We start from the raw sequence: 26470 nt of genomic DNA, 5'->3' as shown, positions 1-26470 counted from the left end.
TAGTTTCCATGCGAGAGATATGTCCAGTTATAAGAATTACCACACTCAGGGAAACTTAAAGCTATAGCTTCCTACCAGGTATCTATGATTTATTCACAGTTGTCCCAGTACAGATAGAGTTTACCAATAAAGGGTCATTTTTTACATAGTCAATGTGCCTGAAACACAGTTCAAGTCCTGCTAGTAATCCAGGGAACAGAGTTAGAAAATTAACCCAAAGTTGAATTGGTCCACAGAGGATGGATTTTTTTAACCCTTCACTCACATACAGATACAGCTAAGATCACACAGACAGTATAAATAAGATTACACAGAGTATGGATATATAAGCAAAGAAGAGGATGACATAACTCTCAAAAATTCCAGCATATCCAAGCAAAGAAAGAGGAGCTCAAAAAGACCCTGAGAAGAAACAACCAGAGAAGTCAGAAAATAACCAGAAATGTATGATGATATGGAAATAAAGGGAACTAAAGTCAGGAAAGATAGTGGTCAAGAAGTGTCTAGGTCTGCAATTAGGTCAATTAGTTAATCGCTAGCAAAAGCAGTACATTGGAACAGTAGAGGTAGAAGCCAGATAGCAGTAAGTTAAGGAACAAATCGAAGTTGTGGCAGTAAACACAGTATAATTTTAGAGTACTCTGCAGAAAGTTTTATCTGAAAAGGAAGATGACAGACAATTAGTGGGGGTGGGGGCTTAGGGTCAAGGGGAATTTAGAGTGATAAAAAATTCCAAATCATTTAGTATAGAAGTAATGTGCATTTTTGTATACAGGTTTTCTTCACTATTAGATTTCTTTTTCTGTGCATTATTACCCTTTGTGTTATCAGACATTTTCAATTTAAAAAGCTCTTTTGCATTATGAATGAAAAGATAGACTTTTTTGTTCAACAATGTCTCTTCTAAGACTTCCTTAAAGTCTTAGAAGAGATAATGCCTCAGACAATTTTGATTTTCCTGTAGCAAACAAACATATAGTTATTATACCAAATCTTGCTAGGACCATTATATCAACTTTGTTTTATGAGAAATTATCTCCATTCTAAATTAGAATACATAGTTTTCAGTTATTATTGTAATATACTATTATGACTATGACTTCATGATATTTATATTTACCTATACATACACACACATAAATTTTATGTGTTTGGAAAACAAATGTATACAATTTATAGAGAGAACGCTATTGTTTACTTATTTAAAAGTTGAACTCCTCTCCACAGATAACTAACAGTATTAAATCATGTATGTGAAAATGCTTTGTAAACTATAAAATGCTATACTATAAATATGACAGCTTGGAATATTAAAGATCAAGTATTAGGTTAATAGAAATATTTATATGTACTGTTATTGAAAATATAATTAAACTACAAATACTTATAAGCTATTGTCACATTAAAAATACATTTTCTGTACAATATAAGCCTAAAATGTGTTAGAGAATAAAGTAATGTCAAGAAACAGAGAGCTTCCAAAGAAGGGGAGGTATATCATTACTCACAAATGATTGTTCTAATGTAGAAAATATTAGTTTTAGATTAAAATAATTTAAGATGTTGTAATGTGATAATCTAAAGGAGAAAAAAAGTTGTATGAAAAAAATGGAGGGCATTCAATGCTTAAGCCTCAAGAAAAATCAGAGACTTATGTCCATATGAAAATAAAAGGTACTTAGGAAATAATGAGATATAAGAATATTAATAAATGACTAATAAAATAAAAGCCTTCCATCACAACAAAATCCTTATCACAAAGATAATGTACTTGACCGTTCTTCTGGTAGATGTAGGGTAAAATAAGCTATATTTTCCCCATATTTTTATACTTTAAAATGATGTTAGTAGATATCTATCTCCAATATCCATGTATTTGTGGTGAGACAGTTGATCCTGAACCACAGGCTACCCTGAGAAATCTGACCAGAGCTAAGCAGTAATCTATTTGACCTCTTTTTGCCCTTTGTACCAGTACTTTAAACCAGAGTTTCTAGCCCATATTCATTATCTGTATGACTATCAGACTTCTGAGAGGTGAAAATACTCTAAGAGCAAGGAATGAGAAAGAGGAACCTGAATAGTAGGCTATGTACATTTCTCAGCTCATGAGAGGACACTGGGTGATCAGAAGAACATCATGCATGGACCCTCAGAATAAAACATAATATGAATTGAAAGCCTCGAGGCAGCCCAATAAATCAAAAAACCATCTTAATAAGGCTGTCTCTCTACTTCCTGTTCAAATGCATTTCCACCTGTGCAGATCCATTCCTGCCTGTCCAGCTGTCTCCATACCTGATCCCCTCTTACCTAATCAGCTGTCTCCTTTAAGAGCCCCATTGCTGTCCCACCATTCCCAAATTCTTCCTAGCTATCCAACTGTTTCTCCTACCCACCAGCCCCATACCCTGCCTATCTGTCCACCTGTCCCCTCTACTCTTCCAAAGAACTTCTTACCAGACCCATTACTGTCCTACCCAATCAAATATCTTCCTCGCCCTTCAGCCCCAGTTACTTCCAGCTTTTCTAGCAGTTTCCCTCGTCTACCAGCCCCAATTCCTTCTGGCCCAATTCCTATTTACCCCACCCACCCCAAGGTTCACCAGTCATTCCTGATTCTGACTCACAGAGTAAGTTATTTTACAAAACTTTCAGACCCAAACATTTCCTTCCAGCACAACGTTCTACCCCAACCATTCTAATGCCGGCCCTTGTTCATCATTCCCTTCCAGCTCAACTGATTGTTTCCCCAAACCCTTTGGAAGGTCTCCCTGTTTTGAAGCCTTCCTGTTTGTCCAGTCATCCCCCTCATCAACCTATCCCCACTCTTTCTTCTATCACTCCATTGCCTGAACATCCTGCTAGCTTAGATCATTTTCAGTCAGTCCAGCAATCTGTTCCACAAACCATAACATTATCAAATCTGCCCCAGGCCTTTGTAGATCATCCACCTACATCAGTTTTCTCCCATCCACCTCCCTGTCATTCTCCATCCTCTTCTTTGTCTTCATCTTCTACTTCCATATCCTCTTCTTCATCCTCTATACAGTTTCCTTCCTCCTTGTCTGTTTTTCCTCTCCTTCACCTTCCACTTCTACCTCTCCATTCTTACCACTTTCATTTATCCCTCTTTTTTCCTCTCCTTTGCATTCATCTCCCTCTCTGTATTTGCCTCCAACAAATTTAGATTTCCTGCCTCTAATTCCTCCTGTTTCTTCTTCCTTTATGATTTCTTCTTCCCATGCTTCACTCTTCCTCTCTTTCTACCTCCCCATCTCTTTTTATTCCTATCCATTCCTTCAATCCTCCTCACGAATTGAAAGTAGAGAAGAGAAGAGAAGCAAGTGGAGTAGAGAAGAAAGAAATAGAGAAGAAAAAGTTGACAGATGACAACTTTAAAGATAAATAAATTTAGTTTATTAGGTATTTTGTAGATTTAGCAATACTTCATTTGGGAAGGGTGACTGAAGAGGAAGGAATATGTAAGAGTATAAGAGTAGGAAACCTAAAAGCAAGAGAGAGAAACATATTCTCAGTGTTCAGGAACTTGTGTTAGGTACCTTTTTGCTCTTGTTGATCCCTCTGTGGTCACAAAATGATAGTCAGGAATCTAGTAATCATTGACTTTGACTATTCCCGTCTGTCCAAATAAAGATATATATGGGTATTGGAGATAGATATATGTCACATGTGGCCATGTGTCACCTTCCAAAACATTTGAATCCTCATTGAACTGGGAATAATTCCAATGAATTGGGAATAAATACCCTTGGGGTTCTCACTACTGCCCCTAATGCAACAGCAGTCAGCTATTTCATATACTTCACCCCCCAAAAAGAAATTATTCCTTTGTTCTTTTCTTTTCACTTTGTACATATATTGAAATGTTACATGCTATAAGTTTCCAGAAGATGTGAAATTCTAAAAGAAGATGATGTCATCCACTAATAATTTGCAGATGGCACTTTAACACATTAAAAATAAAGGTAGCCCCCTCTGTGGCATGAAAACCATGCTTATATTTGTGGTACAACTGAAAATAAATATGTACACTCTTCTCCATGCAATAAAATCCAAGCTTCCAAAACTAGTAAAGTTAGATGGAAATTCCTTTCTACCCTAACAAGAAATTTTATTTTCTATCTGCTTGAATCTTCAACCAACTCTATTAGGGTTATAGGGATACCTACCATCCATGACATCAACTCAGAACTAAGGGTATGCAGCATATCATTATCCAGATAGGAATTCTCTTAAAGAGCTGAGGACTAACTCTATATAGCTACAGGAATTACTTCTATATCTATCCCAAACAATAGATAGAGGAATAGGATTTAATAATCAGAGCCATGAATAATTGGATATTCCTACATGAAGACGGAGTGCTTTATTGGCACTGTAATCTCACATCCACTTTTATTCTACTGTTGACTCCTTGAAATTCCCATTCTAATATGTCTATATATTTCTCCAATATCCTTATATGTGATTATCTGGACATACACACACAAACACACACATACATATGAATATATCATATGCATGCTAACTTTATTTAAATGTACTAAACATTTTTTATGTATGGTTCACAGAGTCATAGATAATTCCTTGCCTTCATCATTGTCAAAAAATGATCACAAGCATCAGAAACATCTATCCAAAATCAATTCTGATAAAGAAATGAAGGAAAACAGCAAGGCAAACTTGACTACTAACAAAGATGCATTCCAGCTTAAACTGGAGGAAACTCAGAAACTCCTAGAAGATCAGCATCTAAGCAGTTTGCAAGTATGAAACTCTAAATACATTATTAATATTTTAATATCTAGCAATAATTCTGTCCCATTTTTGCAGTGTTCTCCACTAAAGAAATGTATACCACTAGCCAAGGGTGTGTTTGGATGAATCAGCACAAATTCATCACAGATACTAATGAAATAAGTTTTTAATATTTTTTTAACCTTTTACTCCATTTTTCTCTCTGCTTTTATTCTTATTTTTCCATCTCTCATATTTAGAAAAATATGCTTTATGGATGCTATTTTCTGAAAAACATGAAAGCTATTTGAAAGTATAATGTAATATAAGTAACATTATTAAAGACTAGATTATAAAAAGCAACTTGAAAATTATAATACATATGGACATAAGGTTCTTAATGAAAATATGGCACAATTAGCTAGAAATGGTTTCTCTATTCTGACTCTAATATGGTATTTACTTTGGTTTTTCCCACAAATGAGCATGGAGTTCATACTACATTTCCTGAAATATTCATGCACTTTATTTCTTATGAGTAATTACACACAGTTATGAGATTCTTAGTAGGCTGATATCAAGATTAAATTCATAACCTTGGCCTAATTTATCCAATAACTGAGCAATTATGGCAAGACTAGAAAAGCGAAGCAGGAGACTTCTTTTGGCTATGATGAAGTGCCTTCCTGCCATAAACAACTATAATTCTGAATAAATAATATGAAACAATTATTTTTAGACAGTATAGAACAGGTAGTATAAGATATGATCACGAAAAATAAGGGAAACAAATGAGGTAAACCCTATGATCACATAAGCTTTTTACCTGTACAAGTCCTCTGGAAAAGCCTAAAAAAATTCCACAGGTATTCCAACTACCTGTCAAAAAAAACCCCAACCCTTTCTAAAGAAGATTGACATCTAAACATTCAGCATAATGTTCACAACGTCCAACACTCAATTAGAACTTACTAGACATATGAAAAGGCAGAAACCTGTATGGCCCATACCAGGAGAAAAATTAGCCAATATAATCAGACACATAAATGACAGAGATAACAGAATTATTAGGCAAGAATTTAAAATAACTTTTTAAATATTTTCAAGGAATTAAAGAAAAATGAACATAATGAAAATGGAATTTTTGGAAGAACCAAATAGAACTTCTAGATCTGAAAACATATTATCTAAAATTAAAATTACACTGGATGGACTTAACAGAGCAGGCATTATGGACAAAAAGATCAGAGGACCGAAATCATCCAAACTGAAGCATGGGGAGAAAAAAGACGGAAAAAAAATATAACAAAATGTTAGTGACCTGAGGAACAATATCTAAATCTAACATACATTTAATTTAAATCTCACAAGGGGTAGAGGTAATCTTTAAAGAAAACAGTGGCTGAAAATGTTTCAAACTTGATGAAACTATAAATCCACAAATCAAAGAAGCTCAACAAACTCCAAGAAGGATAAGTGTGCACCCATGTGCATGTGCACACACACCCCTCATAAAAGCACATGAAAATTAGATTAAGCTAGAGGGGGGGAAAGATGTATTACGTGCAGGTGAACAAAGATAAGATGGACCATACTAATTTCAAGACAGAAGACAGTGAAACAATATTTTTAAAGTTCTGAGAAAAAAAAATATGACCAACTTATAATCTATATCTAACTAAAATGTCCTTCTAAAATGAAGGCAAAATAGGCATTTTCAAACAAACGTCAGCTGAACACCACCACCAGTATCTGCACTATAAGAAATGCTCCCAGAAATTTTTCAGGCAGAATGAAAATAACAGATGAAAACTCAGATCTATAGTGACAGAAAACAGATTAATGGTTGTTAATGGGTAAGTATTGACTACAAAGAAGCATGATGGAAATTTCAACAGATGGAAAGGTTCTAAAATATTTCAGTATGATGGTTATGGGTAAATAATTTTTCAAAACCTATCGAACTATACATTTTAAATGAGTGCATTTTATTGTAGATAAGTATATCTCAATAAAGTTGATTTAAAGACTAAAACACAAGGCATGTTAAGTCTAGTACAGTTTATATCAGTAACTTACAAGCAAAACTTGAAGCTGATCATAATGTTTCATTTTTTAGTATAAGAAATTTTCTGAGGGAAAAAATAGTATAATTTAGTGAAATCAGAAGTTCCTGAATTTCTTCTGAGGTGCTTTGGGAAATGAAGCCATCACAGACCTATGCGAAGAGAAATCTTAAAGCCATGAACATCACACTTACAGCTAGAAGGACCTTCTAACCCAGATTTCTATATCTCATTAGATGCAATCTCAAAGAAATTCATATTAGAGTCATAGAGGTTTTAGGAGCCTCATTATCAATTAATATAACTCAATTCCAAAAACAGGCACTGAAGAAGCTGTGCTTTGATTTGTTCTAGTTAGGTAGAGTGACCATCTCTTTAAAAAGATATCACAGTACTGAAGGATGTGACAGGCAGGGAGTAAATGCTAGTAATAACAAACTCTTATGAATCATTTTCAAACATTTCACAATAGTATATCAATAAGCATGAACTATACAAAGTAAAATATTTTATCTGTAACTGATTTCATTGGTTTCTCAGTTTATTTGGGGGTTATAAAAATAATAAATTTTTGTTTAATACCAAAATATTTAAATTTTCTAAAATATTAAGGGAACTAATTTTCTTTGAGTCCAGTTAACTTCTTGACTAGATTAACAATTTAAAGTCTTCTTGAATTTATTTCTACATATGTGATACAGATTAATGCATTCTAAACATATGTTATATATGTGAGAAATTAGAAATAGTTTTAAACATTGACTCTACTTTGAAGTGATCATGAAATTTTATTAAAAACTGATAATTTCCATGAAATTTCATTGAAGTAGCGATAAGAACATGTAAGGAGTTCATAGAAATTATTACTGTGCTAAATCTCCAAAAACGAGTCATTAAAATCAATCCTAAATCCACATTAGAGTTACCTGGGGAATTTAAAAATAATAATAATACCACCAATACCTGGACCCCATCGAAGTATTCAATCAGCAGGACCTGGCATGTTTTTACAAAGCTTCTTATGTGGTTCTAATATGCAGCCAGAGTTGAGAACTCTATTATACAGACCATGAGATTAACTTTTATAAAAAGATGTAGCCTTACCAATAGGAAGCTCATATTAGAGTCATAGGGCTTTTAGGAGCCTTGTTGAAGTCCAGTGAAGGTTTCAGGAAAAAAATACCATTTGTAAATTACTATTTTTCAGAATTTCACATGCCATTATGAAATCATCAAGAAACTCCATTCTCTGAATGGAATAGCAATAGCAAAATTATTTTTTAAGCTATAACTATGGCTAGGATAATTAAGTAATTATCAATACTTCAAGGTGAAGAAATTAAGGCACACACACTTTATTGTAAGTCTTTGTTGGCTCCCTCTTTTTCACTCTGAGGACTACTCCATGGATATAGATTATTTATATACCTATACGGTTTGTAGTCGTACTACTCTATTTTATATGCCAAATAGAATTGGGCTCAGTAACAATGGTGTGTTGAATCATTAATTTTGGCACTTAAAATTTTCTAAGCTATAAAACAATGTTCTTTTTTTTCTTTCAGAAATTTTGTGATGAAGTTAATCATATAACAAATTCTGAAACCCTCTCAAGTATAGACAGTCTTGAGGCTAGGGAATGTGAAGAAATATATTTAAAACTTGATAAGGAGCCTTCTACATCAATCCAGCAGCAGAATTCTATTTCCCTCAAATCCGCAAATCTGCAATCAACTAATCTAAGCTGCTTTGATGAAGATAAGCTGTCATTCTCTAAAACTCAATATATAAATAATTGGCTTATAAATTTAGATGATCCAAACACTCAGACTGTCACACCTTTCTCAGATATTTTAAGTAAACCTAATGTTCTACCTTCACGTAAATGTCTTAATAGTGAAGAACAAAATTCATCTGCTCTGAGTAGAACTGTGGAAAGAGCCACAAATACTGCTAACAATTCAGTAGCCTTTGTATATAGTCCACCCATATTTGTAAAAGATAAAAAAAGCAAAAAGACCTCTGAAACTAGTGCTATGAGGACAACTGACACCACTCCTGGATCATTCAAAAGGGAGAGACCATTAGTTACTGAGAGCCCAACATTTAAATTCAGCAAAGCCCAGGCCAATCCAGATTCTCCAACCCAGGAAATGGCAACAATTTCAGACCAAGAGAAATATCCTGAATTGACTCAAGAAAATAGAACTACTTCAGTTCCCACTTCATTTGTACCTGTGGCAAAACCTTTAGTTTTGCCATCGAATCCACAATCAGCTAGGCCTTTACCAAAAAATAGTATACATATAAAAGAAATTGACCCAGTGCAGTGTTCTGATAAGTTAGGGGAAATGAAAGACATTAAAGATGAAAAGATAAGATATTCTAACTGTGATGAGGAAGAGTTGTCTTTATTTTCAGATAATTTTCAAGCTGGCTGTATACCTTACAACTCTGACTCAAAAGATAAAAAACAGAAAATAGCTGAAGCATCAACATCATTGTATAGTATAATTTCTAATTGTGACTTACTTGGTCAGCACAAGAAAATGAAATGCAATATTCATGAGAGAAATGGTGTGAGGTTTCTTAAAAGTATTTTAAAGAAAGAATCTAAATACGAACATGATTATTTTAAGGCACTGGTTACAAACCAAGGCTTTAAGTTAGGAAATCAAAAAGCAGCAGATATCAGAGATAGTATTGAATTAACAAAAGAAAAAGGGAAAAGTGCAGAAATTCCAAAGATTATTAAAAAACTGAGATGGATTGATGAAACTGAAGATACAGAAAAACATGTTGAAGATAATCATTCACTGAAAAATAGAATAGGAATAACTCAACAGTGGTCTCAGCAATTCCACATTCAAACTAAAAGTGTTGCTGCCAGCAACATTACTAGTATTATTCCTGCTTCTTCTGTGAATTCTGCTGATAAGAAAAAGCCCAAGGATGATTTTATCTCTGAAAATGTCACTGCTTTAGGAGGATCTGGAATAGACCATGTGCCTTTGAACTGCTTTATACCTTCAGGTTATAACATTGCTAAACAAGCCTGGCCAGACTCAAAAGAAGAGGAAAGTAAATCCCCTGTAAATAGTGGTGGTTCTAAAACTCAGAAAACTAATCCACAAAAGGGTGGAGCAAAAGTAATTAGAAGAACAAGATCTGCTAAAGTTCAATCAGGCTTTATATATACGAACAGAAAAGGCGCTGTTATTCGACCACAGTCTGCGAGCAAAGCCAACACATTTTTACAAGCTCAGGGTAAATTAATTGTACCTCATCCTCCTCCTAAATCTCAATTAAATATTAGAAGTTGTAAAAATATACAAGTATCTCAGTATCAAACTGTAATGCCTGAAAATTCTCAAAACATCAGTACATGTGACTATGTTAATTCAAAACATGTGCTTCCAACAGAACACAAGTTAAATCAGTGGAATCAAGAAAGTAGTCTTCCACTCTCACATGTTTGTCCTGACTTAGTCACTGCGATGCCATCTCTACCATATTGTTCTTCTGAGTGCCAAACTTTAGCAAAAATAAATCATTCAAATGGCAATCAAATGGTTGCCCAGCAAGATGGGACATTATATTACACCCAAAGATGTCCAACATATGAAGAAAGTCATTCCTCTGTGACTCTTAAAACTACTAAAGAAGAATTTGTTCCCTTGTGGAAAATACAGCATAATAGTCTGGGTCAAAATGAAAAGGCTGCTGGTAAGAATAAATTTATATATTTTTATAGGTAAAAAGTACAAGTTTTTAAATTCATGTGAACTTTCTCTTCTTGAGATATGGCAATATGCACCTTATAGGATATTAATATTAAATAATAACAGCTTTATAGAAATAACTTATCACCCTTAATATTGTACCCTTGTCTATCTAGTAGCTATTGCTTTTAAGCGAATGACCCAACCTTTGCTCAACTAAAACTAGAAACTTTTGCCAACCTCCATTTTTTCCATGACTTTTCTTGTTAGTTTAAAAGAGGGAAGACAAAGAATGCAGTTTTATTCTTGTCCCATATCATTCTGTTATTATCCCAATATTACAGTAAAAATTTCTATCAAGTAAGCACAGTGAAAAATGTTGTTTAAATTATTCTAAATAGTTGAATAAATGTGATTATAATACTTTTCTTTATTCTTCTTTAAAATGTTTGTTAAATTTAATTGTTATAAGCTAATAATAGGTGTGCCTACCACTCTCATTCTCTTTCCAAAAGAGTGGCAACTTTACTTTTATCTGTTAGGTATGTAGAGTTTCATATGGAGAAAAAATGATAGCATTCCTTTAAACATTTTTGAAAATTAATTCTCTATATTATGGCTTTGCCCTTAGTAGCTGGTTAATGCCTCATGAAGCTACTTTCCTCTAAGCGAATGGACTATAGGCCCATAAATTTTCCTACCAGTAGAAATCAATTGCTTATTCAGAAATAGATAAGACTTGGGAAACAGAAAAGCAACCCTTTTCTTCTCCCAAAGGTATGAATAAATATAAAGAGGATATAATGAGGTAGTTAGTTTAAATTTAAACTATTTAAAGCCTTCTTCAATTAGACCATGAGATTTTAAGGACAAGGGACTATTTTTGTAAGTCTTCACCTTATCCCCAGGTTTTAACACTGCCTGGCGCTTAGTAGGCATCCAGTCTTTTCTTGAATTGAATGGACACAAGCCATATTAGCAGATGGGAAGCTAAATGCAAAGACCTTAATCTAAATCTAGATTTTTAGCTATTATTTCTCTCACTAAAAGGTTTCATTTTCTTTTTATCCAGCCACTTCACAATGTAACTTCAGTTTTCACACTCCTTCCAGAAAATGAAAGCATCATGTAGATTTGATATTTTAAAGGAAATTATGGTAAATAAATTATGATGGTTGCCTTTTTTGAATTCCTACTCTGTGCCAGTTATAGTGCTAAGTGCTTTACAATTATTGTCTCATTTAAACTTCACAGCAACCCTGACAAATAAGTATTTTTTTAAACCCCATTTTACAAAGAAGGAAATAGAATTGCCCAAGGTCATGAGCTAGGAAATAGCAAAAATGGTACTTTCATTCAAATATCTATGGCTCCAAGTCCCATAGTTTTTCTACTAAAACTATGTAATAAATATAATTATTAAGTGAACATGTATCGGAGTCTGAGCTGATCAGGAAAAATATTAGGAAATATAGTTTCCCAATAGCTCAAGCATAAAAGAGTAACATATGAAAATTATGATCTCCTTCTCTGCTAAAAGAAATATATATATATATATATATATATATATATATATATAAAATCTAAAACACCAATATTTTTCTAACTTTAACCAAAGTAGGTAATAGTTCTTAGGGGTCTTTGTATGAGGAACACTGGAAAATGTAATGAATTTTAACATTTTTTGCGATGTTTTTAAAGAGATAGAAATATTGTAATTGTTCTATATGTCTATACTTATTTTTTTGTTCATTGTTTTGCTTTTATTGAAGTATAGTTGATTTACAATATATTAGTTTCAGGTGTACATCATAGTGATTCAATATTTTTATAGATTATACTTTAAAGTTATTGAATATGATGGCTATATTTTCCTGTGCTGTACAATATATCCTTGTTGCTTATCTATTTTATACATAGTAGTTTGTATCTCTTAATTCCATACCCCTGTTTTGCCTCTCCCCCATTCCCTCTTCCCTCAAACCACTAGTTTGTTCTCTACATCTGTGAGTCTGTTTTGTTATATAGATTCATTTGTTTTATTTTTTAGATTCCGCATATAAATGATAACATAGAGTATTTGACTTTCTCTGTCTGGCTTATTTCACTAGGTATAATACTCTCTAGGTCCATCCATGTTATTGCAAATGACAGAATCTCATTCTTTTTTGTGGCTGAGTAATATTCCATTATGCACTGCTTCCATATCCTGGCTATTGTAAATAATGCTGCTATGAACATTGGGGTGCAAGTAGCTTTTCAAATTCGTGTCTTCACTTTCATCAGATATATATCGAGGAGTGAAAGTAGTTCTATTTTTAGTTTTTTGAGGAAGCTTCATGCTGTTTTCCATAGTGACTGCAGCAATTTACATTCCCACCAACAGTGTATGAGGGTTCCCTTTTTTCCACATCCTCTCCAACATTTGTTATTTGTAGACTTTTCGGTGATAGCCATTCTGACAGGTGTGAGGTCATACTTCATTGTGGTTTTGATGTGCATTTCTCTACTAATTCTAAAGTGATGTTGAGCATCTTTTCATATGCCTGTTGGCCATCCATATGTCTTCTTTGGAAAAATATCTGTGCAGGTCTTCTGCTTGGTTTTTTTGATTGGGTTTTTTGCTGTTGAGTTGTATGAGCTATTTATATATTTTAGATATTAATCCCTTATTGGTCATATCATTTACAAGTATTTTCTCTCATTCATGAGGTTGTCTTTTCATTTTGTTGATGGTTTCCTTTGCTGTGCAAAAGGTTTTAAGTTTAATTAGATTCCATTTGTTTATTTTTGCTCCTATTTCCTTTGCTTTAGGAGACAAAGCCAAAAAAATATTGCAATGATTTCTGTCAAAGAGTATTATGCCTATGTTTTCTTCTAGGAGTTTCCAGTCTTACATTTAGGTCTTTAATCCATTTTGGTTTTCAATCTTACATTTAGGTCTTTAATCCATTTTGATTTTATTTTTATATATGGTATTAGAGAATGTTCTAATTTCATTCTTTAACACGTAGCAGTCCAGTTTTCCCAGCACCACTTATGGAAGAGACTGTCTTTTCTCCATTGTACATTCTTGCCTCCTTTGAAGTAGGTTAATAGACCATAAGTGCATGGGTTTATTTCTGGACTCTCTATTCTGTTCCATTGTTCTATGTGTCTGTTTTTGTGCCAGTACCACTCTGTTTTGTTATATATGTCTATACTTCTTAATACTGTAATTATACTTGGAAAATCTAATACTAACAGGATTACATCTGTTCAGTATTACATTACTGAACATCTTTGTATGTTCAGTCATTCAAGCTTTTTTTTTTCAAAACTATTTAAATATTAAACATTTCAAATGAACCCTTTGCTAATACTGGATTATAGTTCAGTGAGCATCTGTTCTTTTTTTTTCTACTCTCCTATTTGCCAGGTCACTTTTATTCTCACAGTGTACCCAGAGTTGACAATTGTGGAGGGCATCTTGCTCTCCATTAGCATACCCAGAACTCTCCAGCAAAACTCTCAGTAAAAACTCTATTTCCATGAGACCCAAGTCATTCAACTATGCCAACTCCTGGTCTCTCAAGTAATTTTTCCCCTGAAAGAGGACTTTGGCATCTGGTTCACAGTCGTTCTTTATTGGAAAAGTCTTTGCCAATATACTGGTGATTCAGTATTGATGTGAATGAACAATCCAACACCCTGATCTCTCTCAATCCTTTCTCACCTCTAATGAATTTCTCTCCCATTCTGCCTCAAGTATCCATTCCTTTTGTCATACTCTGGACCAGGTCAACATCAATAACTTATTTCTAAAATCAGTAATTATTTACATCCTTCTCTCTGACTACAATATGCTTTTTGCACCAGGATATTTACACCAATGGAATAGAATGGAGTCTAGAAACAGACCCACATATTTGAATGCTTGATTTTTGGCAAAGGTGGTACTGCATAGCAGGGAGAAAAGATTTGTCTTTTTTTTTTTTTTTTTTTTGCAGTACACGGGCTTCTCACTGTTGTGGCCTCTCCCGTTGCGGAGCACAAGCTCTGGACGCGCAGGCTCAGCGGCCATGGTTCACAGGCCTAGCCACTGCACGGCATGTGGGATCTTCCTGGACCGGGTCACGAACCCGTGTCCCCTGCAATGGCAGGTGGACTCTCAACCACTGCGCCACCAGGGAAGCCCAATATTTGTCTTTTTATTAAATGGTGCTGAGTCAATTGAATGATTATATGGAATTAGTAAAATGACCCTTACCTCACACCATACACAAAAATCAATTCCAAGTGAACTGTATATATGAATATGGAAAGTGAAAAAGAAATGCTTCTAGAAGATAACATAGGGAATATGCATATGACTTTGGGATGGGCAGGGATTTTTTACACAGACATAAAAGCACTAACCATTAAGGAGAAGATTGAAACTTTTTCATCCAAAACACCATTAAGATATTAAAAAAGCAAACTGTAGAGTGAAAGAAGATAGTTATAATGCATAATACCAACAAAGAGCTCATATCCAGAATCTATAAAGAACTCCTACAATCAATAAGAAAAAGACAACCTAATTATATCTGTCAGGTTTGAACCAGAGAAACAGAACCAGTAAGATATATTAAGATTTAGTTCAATAGGTTGGCTTACATAAATGTGTGTGGAGTCGGGGGAGGAGGGTATCTAGGCAAGTCTGAAATTTTTAGGGCAGGCCAGGAGGAAAGGCAGGAACTCATAGGAACAGACAAACGTTGCCATTCACAGGCAGAATTTTGTATTCTCTCAAGAAAGCTTGCTTCTGAGGCCTTTGAATTGATTGACTCAGGTACACTAAGATTATCTAGGATAATCCCCTTTACTTAAAGCAAACTGATTATAGACTTTAATAACATCTACAAAATACCTTCACAGCAACACATTAGTGTTTGATTGAATAACTGGGGACAGTAGACAGATGACACATCACAAAGACCATCACACCGATTTATTTTAAAGGCAAAATATTTGAATTAGCTTCTCATAAAGGAGGATAGCCAAATGGTCAATAAACATGGAAAGATCTCATCTTCAGTCCTCAGAAAAATTCACATTAAAACAATTAGATACAACTACACACATGTTATCAGAATGGCTAAAATTTTTAAAATACAATACTAAGTATTAACAAAGATGTGTAACACCTGGAAACTCAACGTCTACTAAATTTGAATATATGCATATCCTTTGACCTGGCAATTCCAGACCAAGAGATGTGTGTGTGTGTGTGTGTGTGTCAGAAATTCATTCATATGTAAAACAGAAGACATGTACAAGAACTTTCTAAAGTTCTAAAACTTTAGTAGCTTTATAGCCATAATCTAGAATGATCTCAAATGTTCTTCAACGCTACAATATATAAAGTGAAATTTATTCATTCAGAGAAATACCTTAATAAAAAATGAATCGGCCACTGCTAAGAAACAGTAACATGGATGAATCACCATGATATTGTGCAAAAGAAGCCAGTCATTAAAATACATATTATATTTCATTTCTATCAGGTTGAAGAATAGGTACAACTATGGAAGGGGGTATATGGTAACAGGTTATAAGGAAAGCTTTTTCAGTGGGTGTCTGTGCAATCTGGGTGTGTCTACATAACCTGTATACTTATAATTTGCTCATGTTTCTATAGGTGGTTATACTTCACTTTTTTAAAAAGCCAAATGATGTTGGCATATCAAATACTTCGAAACCTGATTTCAGAAAGAATGTATTTTTTTTCTTTTCTAGGAAGTATTAAAAATACCTTCAAGGAATCAAAAATTTGATTGCTAGAAAAGATCAAAGATACAATTGAGCTTAACTCCCATATTTTATGGATGAGGAAATTGACACACATAACAGTGAGATTATATAGCTCAAGATGACACAGGTAGTTCAAAACAAAGCCAGGATTTTGTATTGCAGCTCCAGTGTTCTTACCTTAGAATAAATCTAGTTTTCATGGAATCAGAAATGTAATCAGAGACACTGAAGCAAATTATTTTAGGTAAAAATTAGATAGCATCTACTGTGTGCCAATCACTATTCTGAGCACTTTACATATGGAAACAAATTTAATTCTCTCAATAACTCTGTGAGTAAATAATATTACACCCATTTCGTAAATGAGGAAACTGAAACAGTGAGAGGGCTAATAACTTGTGTAAGTCACATAACTAGTATAAATGGCAGAGCCGGGACTAAAATGCAGGCATTCTTTCTCTAGCATCTGTTCTCATAATTACTTAGCTATTATGCTTGTTTTAAAAAAAAAAAAAAAACTCTCTCTGTGAGGGGATGGAGATAACCTTATTGTGGTGATTATTTTGAAATATATATATATGTATCTAATAATCACATTATATAACTTGTAAACAAAATATGTTGTATTGTCAATATTTCAATAAAGCCGGAGAATATAAATTAATTTAATTTTTAAAACTCTGAATAACTAGATTTTTCAGTGATACACATTTTAAAAAATAGTACATTCATCTATACAGTTTGTGGGAAGTACAGAGTAACAAAGGAAGTCATTAATAAAATGAAGAATGGCATGAAGATTTGAAATCATCTTTACTAACTGAAATGATGAGCAAAAACTAATAAAGTTTGGTTTAGCAGAGATAACTATAGTCATGTATTTGCACTCAATATACTTTTTAAAGTCTCTCAATTGAGAAATATGTCTTACATACAAATAATGTACATAATGTACAAGAACAAGTTAAAGACTAATAATAAAAGAACCCTGTGCCCAATGCCCAGTTTCAGAAATAGAAAATCACTAGTATTGTTGAAATCTCACATGCCTCTCCTTAATTGCATCCCCCTCCTATCTTACAAAATGACACTATATAGAATTGTGTTAATTATTCTATGCTTTTCTTTATAATTTTACTATGTGTAAATGTATCTCAAACAATATATTGTTTAGTTTTGCCTAGTTTTGTAACTCATATAAATGGAGCCATTTCATCTATATACCTCTATGATTTGCTTTTCTCAATAGATTTGTTTTTTGGAAAAATACTCAATAGTTTTGTTTTAGTTTAGTTGTACTTCATTTGTATTCATTTTTGTATTACATTTCATTAAAATTGCTGTATTCTACAAAAATTTTTCATTCTCCTATTACTGGACATTGGGTTGCTTTCAGTTTCTTGCTTTTATGAATAATGCTTCTGGGAACAGTTTTGCATATCTACTGATAAACATGTTGCTGGGTCACAGAGTATGTGTATTTTTAAGTAGGTTAAGTGTATTTCAATAGGTAATGCCAAATTATTTTCCAGAGCAATATATGAAAGTCCCATTTACTACATGCTCACCAAAACTCCGATAATCAGACTTTTTAATGTTTTCAATCATATGGGTGAGAAATGGTGTCTAATTATAACGATTTGCATTGCCCTGGTTACTAATGAACTGAGCATTTTTCATATGTTTATGCACTATTTGCATTACCTCTTTTGTGAAATGTCTGCTCTTGGATTCTGGGGCGGGAAGATGTTTCCCTTATTGATATAAGTTCCTTGTATACTCTAGGATTCTGCGTCAGTTATGTGTTGCATATATTTTCTGCCAATTCGTGATTTGTAGTTTCTCTCTTCTTGGTGAATAAAACTCACACATTTTTTTTTTTTTTTTTTTGGTGGTACGCGGGCCTCTTACTGCTATGGTCTCCCGTTGTGGAGCACAGGCTCCGGATGCACAGGCTCAGCGACCATGGATCACGGGCCCAGCCACTCCGCGGCATGTAGGATCTTCCCAGACCGGGGCCCGAACCCATGTCCCCTGCATCGGCAGGCGGACTCTCAACCACTGCACCACCAGGGAAGCCCAAAACTCACACATTTTAATGTGTTTTTTTTTTTTGCATTTGGCATTTTGCTTGTATCTATTTAGTTGGGGTTTTTTTTTTCTTTTAATTTTACAGAAGAAGAAAGATATCCATCTTGACAACTGTTCTTTAAAAAAAAAGAAAAAATTCACACAAAACTAAACCAAAAAAAAAAAAAGTTTACTATATCTGTTAAAAACTTAATATAATTTTAGGCTATAATAACCAGATCTTTGGAAGTACTGTTATACTCTACATTATTTTAGGCTATATATTTTAAGGGCTGCATATAAAAAATTGGGGTGAGCCATGACTCTGGCAGGAGGGGTTCGGTCTGATGACCAATTAAAGGAGCTCAAGCCTAAGAGACATGATAGCTCTGTACAAATGTTTGAAGGTTTATTATGTAAAAGAAGGAGAAAACAGAAAAAGTTGAAGTGGTAAAAAGTGCAAGGATGTTTTCAGCTCAGCATAAGTAAGAGTTTGAGCTTAAACCACCAAAAACTGAGGAGGGCACCACATGGGGTAATGGCTCCCCATCACTAAGCATTCAAGTTCACCTCTGAGTGATTTAGATCTATGAGTAAGTGGTTGAACTAGTTAATGTCTAAGATCTCATCTGAATATATAATTCCGTGAATGTCTCCAGATTTTTCCCTCGTTTATAATTAAGAATATTGCAAATTTTAAAATATGTAATACTTGGCGCTTCCCCGGTGGCACAGTGGTTGAGAGTCCGCCTGCCAATGCAGGGGACACGGGTCCGTGCCCCGGTCTGGGAAGATCCCACATGCCGTGGAGTGGCTGGGCCCGTGAGCCATGGCCGCTGAGCCTGCGCGTCCGGAGCCTATGCTCCACAACGGGAGAGGCCACAACAGTGAGAGGCCTGCGTACCACCAAAAAAAAAAAAAAAATGTAATACTTTACTAAAGATTAGTAGCATTATTTTGAGTTTTGGTAGTAAAACTACCATATTTAGAATTTTCATTGAGACTAGAAATTTGGCCAGAGATGCCATTACAAGCTATATTATTTTTGCAAAAATACCAAGGTTGTCAGCTATTATATTAATTAGTAAATAGTATTTAAGTGCATGTATGTGAGTGGAACAGTTTTAAGCATAAACTTGTATCTTAGCTTTTGCTTGTCTGTAAAGCTTTTCATTTTTCTATCGAATCTGACTGAGATTCTTGCTGGTAGAGTAATCTTGGTTGTAGGTTCTTCCCCTTCATCTGTTCCTGGGATCAGTCTATAATCCACAAAACTGAACATCTACACAAAGAACAATCAAAAACAATTATGCTACAAATAAAGAAAGTACAAAAGTATTGGTAGATCTTGCCTCCAGAAGATTTATGAACAGGGCTAAAGGAAGGAAAAAATTATTGATACAGCACTCATGTGGCCAAGTTAATTTTCATTTATTTAATATATTTTTAAAGCTGTTCAAAAATAGAAAGATAGAGACTTTATAAGGTTTAGGGGAAGACAGTTCCAAGCATACAAAACAGTATAAAAACTTTATACTGCCCAAATGATCTCACTATAAACTATAACATTTAGCGTATCTATCATTTAACATATTTAGCATTCCCATATAGGTGAGAATAAACATAATACAGTACTTTTTAAACTACTGGTCATGATTCATTAGCGGATTATAAAATTGATTTAATGAGTAGTGACCAGGATTTTTTAATGAAATATAATTGTAGAATGTTCTAGAATAGAAACTACCAGGGGGCATTATGTAAAAGTATGTTTCACAAAACTATGTATACATCCTAATTCACAATGCAAAATATCTTTCTATGAGACACAGTCAAATCAGAATGAAAGTTACTAACATAGAGGGTAAGAGCTAGAATTTTAGATTTTAAAGACTGTTTGGAGCTAAATCCCAGCTTTGCTCTTTACTGGCTCTTTGCCCTTGGGCAAGTTACTTACCGTCTCCTGTGCCTTAATTTCTTTATCTGTAAATATAGTGATGATAATAGTGCCTACAGTTTAGAACAATGCCTGGACAATTACAAGTGCTCAACACATTAGCTAGAATTATGTTATTATTCCTTATTCTAAAAGGTCAGGTGTTCAATTACTAGCCAACTTTCTTGAAAGTTGGAAGCTTTTGTGTCTTTGTTGTTATATAGACATAAATATTTAATTATAGTGTATGTGTATAGCTATATATGTATAGTTATGTAGAGAAAATATACATGTATATTAGCTATGGTAACATAAATTAGATACAGTACCCATGTTCTTTCAGTACTTAATTTCAGGGCTAAAAATATTTGTATCATTTTTTCCTACCTGAACTCACATCACAAAAGTACATATACACACTCCCATGTAATTCCCAAGACATTTGTGTCCTTACATGCATATTCATATTCTATGTCCCAGACTAACTGAATTTTCCACATTTCAGCCCCAAGAATCTTAAACTATGTGTCACTGTTACTTTGTGCTTTAGAACATAGTGTTCCTTTTGACTCAAAGATCTTTTTATTTGGGACCTATTACTCCTTTAAGACCAAGCTTAAACGTACCTCTATGAAGCCTTTTTTTTTTTTAACATCTTTATTGGAGTATAATTGCTTTACAATGGTGTGTTAGTTTCTGCTTTATAACAAACTGAATCAGTTATACATATACATATGTTCCCATATCTCTTCCCTCTTGCATCTCCCTCTCTCCCATCCTCCCTATCCCACCCCTCTAGGTGGTGACAAAGCACCGAGCTGATCTCCCTGTGGTATGCGGCTGCTTCCCACTAGCTATCTATTTTACATTTGGTAGTGTATATATGTCGATGCCACTCTCTCGCTTTGTCACAGCTTACCCTTCCCCCTCCCCATACCCTCAAGTCCATTCTCTATTAGGTCTGTATCTTTATTCCCTTCTTGCCCCTAGGTTCTTCATGACTTTTTTTTTTCTTAGATTCCATATATATGTGTTAGCATACGGTATTTGTTTTTCTCTTGCTGACTTACTTCACTCTCTATGACAGACTCTAAGTCCATCCACCTCACTACAAATAGCTCCATTTCGTTTCTTTTTATGGCTGAGTAATATTCCATTGTATATATGTGCCACATCTTCTTTATCCATTCATCTGTTGATGGGCACTTAGGTTGCTTCCATGTCCTGGCTACTGTAAATAGAGTTGCAATGAACATTTTGGTACATGACTCTTTTTCAATTATGGTTTTCTCAGGGTATATGCCCAGCAGTGGGATTGCTGGGCCATATGATATTTATATTTTTAGTATTTTAAGGAACCTCCATACTGTTCTCCATAGTGGCTCTATCAATTTACATTCCCACCAACAATTCAAGAGGGTTCCCTTTTCTCCACACCCTCTCCAGCATTTATTGTTTCTAGATTTTTTGATGATGGCCATTCTGACCAGTGTGAGATGATATCTCATTGTAGTTTTGATTTGCATTTCTCTAATGATTGATGATGTTGAGCATTCTTTCATATGTTTGTTGGCAATCTGTATATCTTATTTGGAGAAATGTCTATTTAGGTCTTCTGCCCATGTTTGGACTGGATTGTTTGTTTTTTTGTTATTGAGCTGCATGAGCTGCTTGTAAATTTTGGAGATTAATCCTTTGTGCATTGCTTCATTTGCAAATATTTTCTCCCATTCTGAGGGTTGTCTTATGGTCTTGTTTATGGTTTCCTTTGCTGTGCAAAAGCTTTGAAGTTTCATTAGGTTCCATTTGTTTATTTTCGTTTTTATTTCCGTTTCTCTAGGAGGTGGGTCAAAAAGGATCTTGCTGTCATTTACGTCATAGAGTGTTCTGCCTATATTTTCCTCTAAGAGTTTTATAGTCTGGCCTCACATTTAGGTCTTTAATCCATTTTGAGCTTATTTTTGTGTATGGTGTTAGGGAGTGATCTAATCTCATACTTTTACATGTACCTGTCCAGTTTTCCCAGCACCACTTATTGATGAGTCTGTCTTTTCCCCACTTATATTCTTGTCTCCTTTATCAAAGAGAAGGGGACCATATGTGTGTGGGTTTATCTCTGGGCTTTCTATCCTGTTCCATTGATCTATATTTCTGTTTTTGTGCCAGTACCATACTGTCTTGATTACTGTAGCTTTGTAGTATAGTCTGAAGTCAGGGAGCCTGATTCCTCCAGCTCCATTTTTTGTTCTCAAGATTGCTTTGGCTATTTGGGGTCTTTTGTGTCTCCATACATATTGTGAAATTTTTTGTTCAATTCTGTGAAAAATGCCAGTGGTAGTTTGATAGAGATTGCATTAAATCTGTAGATTGTTTTGGGTAGTAGAGTCATTTTCACAATGTTGATTCTTCCAATCCAAGAACATGGTATATCTCTCCATTTTTTGTATCATCTTTAATTTCTTTCATCAGTGTCTTATACTTTTCTGCATACACGTCTTGTGTCTCCTTAGGTAGGATTATTCCTAGATATTTTATTCTTTTTGTTGCAGTGGTAAATGGTAGTGTTTTCTTAACTTCACTTTCAGATTTTTCATCATTAGTGTATAGGAATGCCAGAGATTTCTGTGCATTAATTTTGTATCCTGCTACTTTACCAAATTCATTGATTATCTCTAGTAGTTTTCTGGTAGCATCTTTAGGATTCTCTATATATAGTATCATGTCCTCTGCAAACAGTGACAGCTTTACTTCTTCTTTTCCAATTTGGATTCCTTTTATTTCTTTTTTTCTTTGATTGCTGTAGCTAAAACTTCCAAAACTATGTTGAATAAGAGTGGTGAGAGAGCACAACCTTGTCTTATTCCTAATCTTAGTGGAAATGCTTTCAGTGTTTCACCATGGAGGGCGATGTTGGCTGTGGGTTTGTCATATATGGCCTTTATTATGTTGAGGAAAGTTCCCTCTATGCCTACTTTCTGCAGGGTTTTTATCGTAAATGGGTGTTGAATTTTGTCAAAAGCTTTCTCTGCATCGATTGAGGTTATCATATGGTTCTTCTCCTTCAATTTGTTAATATGGTGTATCACACTGATTGATTTGCATATATTGAAGAATCCTTGCATTCCTTGGATAAACCCCACTTGATCATGCTGTATGATCCTCTTAATGTGCTGTTGGATTCTGTTTGCTAGTATTTTGTTGAGGATTTTTGCATCTATGTTCATCAGTGATATTGGCCTGTAGTATTCTTTCTTTGTGACATCTTTGTCTGGTTTTGGTATCAGGGTGATGGTGGGCTCATAGAATGAGTTTGGGAGTGTTCCTCCCTCTACTATATTTTGGAAGAGTTTGAGAAGGATAGGTGTTAGCTCTTCTCTAAATGCTTTATAGAATTTGCCTCTGAAGCCACCTGGTCCTGGGCTTTTGTTTGTTGGAAGATTTTTAATCACAGTTTCAATTTCAATGCTTGTGACTGATTTGTTCATATTTTCTATTCTTCCTGGTTCAGTGTGAAGCCCTTCTTGATTCTTACAAATACACTGTAGCCTCTGTGCTTTCGCTTAATTCTGTTTATTGCTCCACATAGAAGTTATTCACTTTACTGTAATCATTTAAATTTATATCCATTCTTCTGGACCACTGGACTCCAAGAGTTTTTATTGTACCACTGTTAAAAGTGGTACAATAAACTATTAAAAGCAAATATCATATATATGCCATATATGTACATATATGTATATATACACATATATGTATGGCATATATATAATGTATATGCCATATATTAGTACAGTATTACTGTACTAATACATACATTAAGGACCTTAGCCAGAATTAGAAATTTTTTTAAATGAGGTAAACATGAAGTACAAGCTTTTTAAATAATTTTTAAATTTTGTATTTTATAAATCATACATTTTAAGATAATTATAAAAATAATTTTATGTATTAATATACAAAAAAATCTCATGTATTATAAGTAATTTTCTGAATGCTTAGTTTCAAATGTCTTATCAATTTTGATGACTTCGTTCCATATACCATCCTTAGATAATATCTTAGGGAACACAATGCATTTAGGGTGAGGTTTATTGTTATTTTTTTTAATTTTTAAATTTGTGATTCTTTGTTACAATATAACTATACTGTCATTGTTATTATGTGGCAAAGAGTTTGTAATGAGAATAAGATGTGTGTCAGCTCTGTCTTTTTCTTATTTATCTGTGCTTGCATTATTAGTATTATCTTTATGATTTTGCAAGACTATGTTTTTGGTTAGTCATAGAGAAAGCATAGGAAATAATATAATTATCCATGTACCCACCACTCAGCTTAAATAATAAAACATTGCACATACAATGGAAGCCCTACAAACGTCATTTTTATTCTCTTTTCCATTTTGTGAGGACTCATTCAGATACTACGAGTTATCCATAAATCGAGGGCACACATAAAATTTAGTGCATTGAAGGACACAAAAGAACACTAATGAATGATAACACTGCCAACCTTATACACTTAGAACCTCTACTGTTCCTCCAAGATAACTTTGTTTACTGTATGCAGTGTATGACCATCTACCTTGCAAACTGACAAAGGTGCCAGTGTCAATCATATATTATCATAGTAAAGTTTAAATTTCTAATTTTTAGATAATAAATTTAAACTGGAATTTTAATATGTTCTTCCTGTGCAGCAGTGATTTATTCTGGTGCTCTACCACCACCTTTAGAGGTCACTGCTCTAAACTATAAACCCCTCAAAAACAGAGATTTTGTTCAATTCTTTATTGTAACTGTGCCATGCACAGTACATAAAAGAGAAGCTCAACAGAAGTTTGCCAACTGAATGAAAGAAACAGGGTTTTCTGTGATGTTTGAAGGTAACTTGGAAGTTTACAGTGGGTATATACTGTCTACTCAACTTGTGTAAATTTTGACATTGTCCTGGCATTTGTTTAAGATTCTACTGTTACAAGAAGAAAACAAATTGTTGAAAATAAGCACAGAAGCCTTTTAGAGCAAAAAAGACAAAACCCTGGATCTGTAGGACAGAAGTACAGTGAGCAGATGAATGTAAGTACAGTGTTAGTAAAAATCTTTATTCAATAGTGAAAAATTGCTTGGAAAACAGAATATTCTTACAGGATTGTGCTTTTCCTGTAAACTGTGCACCACAACATAAATGATATAGCCAAAGCCATTGTGAAGCAGTGCAGACTCTATGCTAGGGGCTTACTGCACTGTACTAATACACTATATTCTAGTTAGCCTAAATGATCAGTTACTAATGAATATTTTAAACTAACTTTAGGAAATCACACTATTTTACTTGTTATTATTTATACTCAACTCTGGGAAAAAACAGGTTATTCGCAACAGTTATTTAAATATACATTAAAAATGAAAAAAAAAGAAAAGAAAAGTAAATTAGAGCCATGGAAACAGGAAGCAAGTATGCTTATCATGAAGACTAATATAGTTCCATGTGTTTAAATATCCTATTGGTATCTAAGCTTCCTGGAAGACATGGCAAGAAGGAAAATAAGGTGTTACGTAGTTATCAGGGGCTATCAATAATGATTTCATATGAGGTATACTGTATTAAAAGCCATTTTCCATTGAGAATCCTCTATAGGGAACCTTGAAGTTCATAATAGATATATCCCTATTAACAGTCAACAACAAATAAATAAGGAGTTTCATGTGCTGTTTCAAATAGAGATCTTCAGTAAAGGTCCATAGCATAATAATGTTGATTTAAAAATTAGTGGATGTAATTCTGTAAGAGCTAAGTAAATGTGACCTAAATATGACATTTTCTAGAGGTCTAGCATGATCCAAGGGTTGAATTTAAAATATTAAAAAATCTTGGGGACTTCCCTGGTGGCGCAGTGGTTAAGAATCCGCCTGCCAATGCAGGGGACACGAGTTCGAGCCCTGGTCTGGGAAGATCCCACATGCCACAGAGCCACTCAGCCCGTGCACCACAACTACTGAGCCTGCACTCTAGAGCCTGCGAGCCACAACTACTGAGGCTGAGTGCTGCAACTACTGAAGCCCCCACACCTAGATCCCATGCTGTGCAGCAAGAGAAGCCACTGCAATGAGAAGCCCACTCACTGCAATGAAGAGAAGCCC

General features: G+C 34.2%; 1 protein-coding gene across 1 annotated transcript in view; it reads left to right on the top strand.

Annotated features, from left to right (window-relative positions):
- CEP126 (centrosomal protein 126) overlaps positions 1-26470 on the top strand; it is a 148944-nt gene that overhangs the window by 61411 nt on the left and 61063 nt on the right. Inside the window, exons 5-7 of the mRNA XM_065882361.1 lie at positions 4596-4791; positions 8393-10553; positions 25293-25405. Of these exons, the coding sequence (XP_065738433.1) occupies positions 4596-4791; positions 8393-10553; positions 25293-25405 (2470 nt within the window). The remainder of the gene's footprint in view (positions 1-4595; positions 4792-8392; positions 10554-25292; positions 25406-26470) is intronic.

The sequence above is a fragment of the Phocoena phocoena genome, chromosome 8, assembly GCF_963924675.1.
Source record: "Phocoena phocoena chromosome 8, mPhoPho1.1, whole genome shotgun sequence".
In the NCBI taxonomy this organism is placed as follows: Eukaryota; Metazoa; Chordata; class Mammalia; order Artiodactyla; family Phocoenidae; genus Phocoena; species Phocoena phocoena.
The sequence above is the reverse complement of the archived record's forward strand: the minus strand, read 5'-3'. Positions and strand labels throughout refer to the sequence as shown.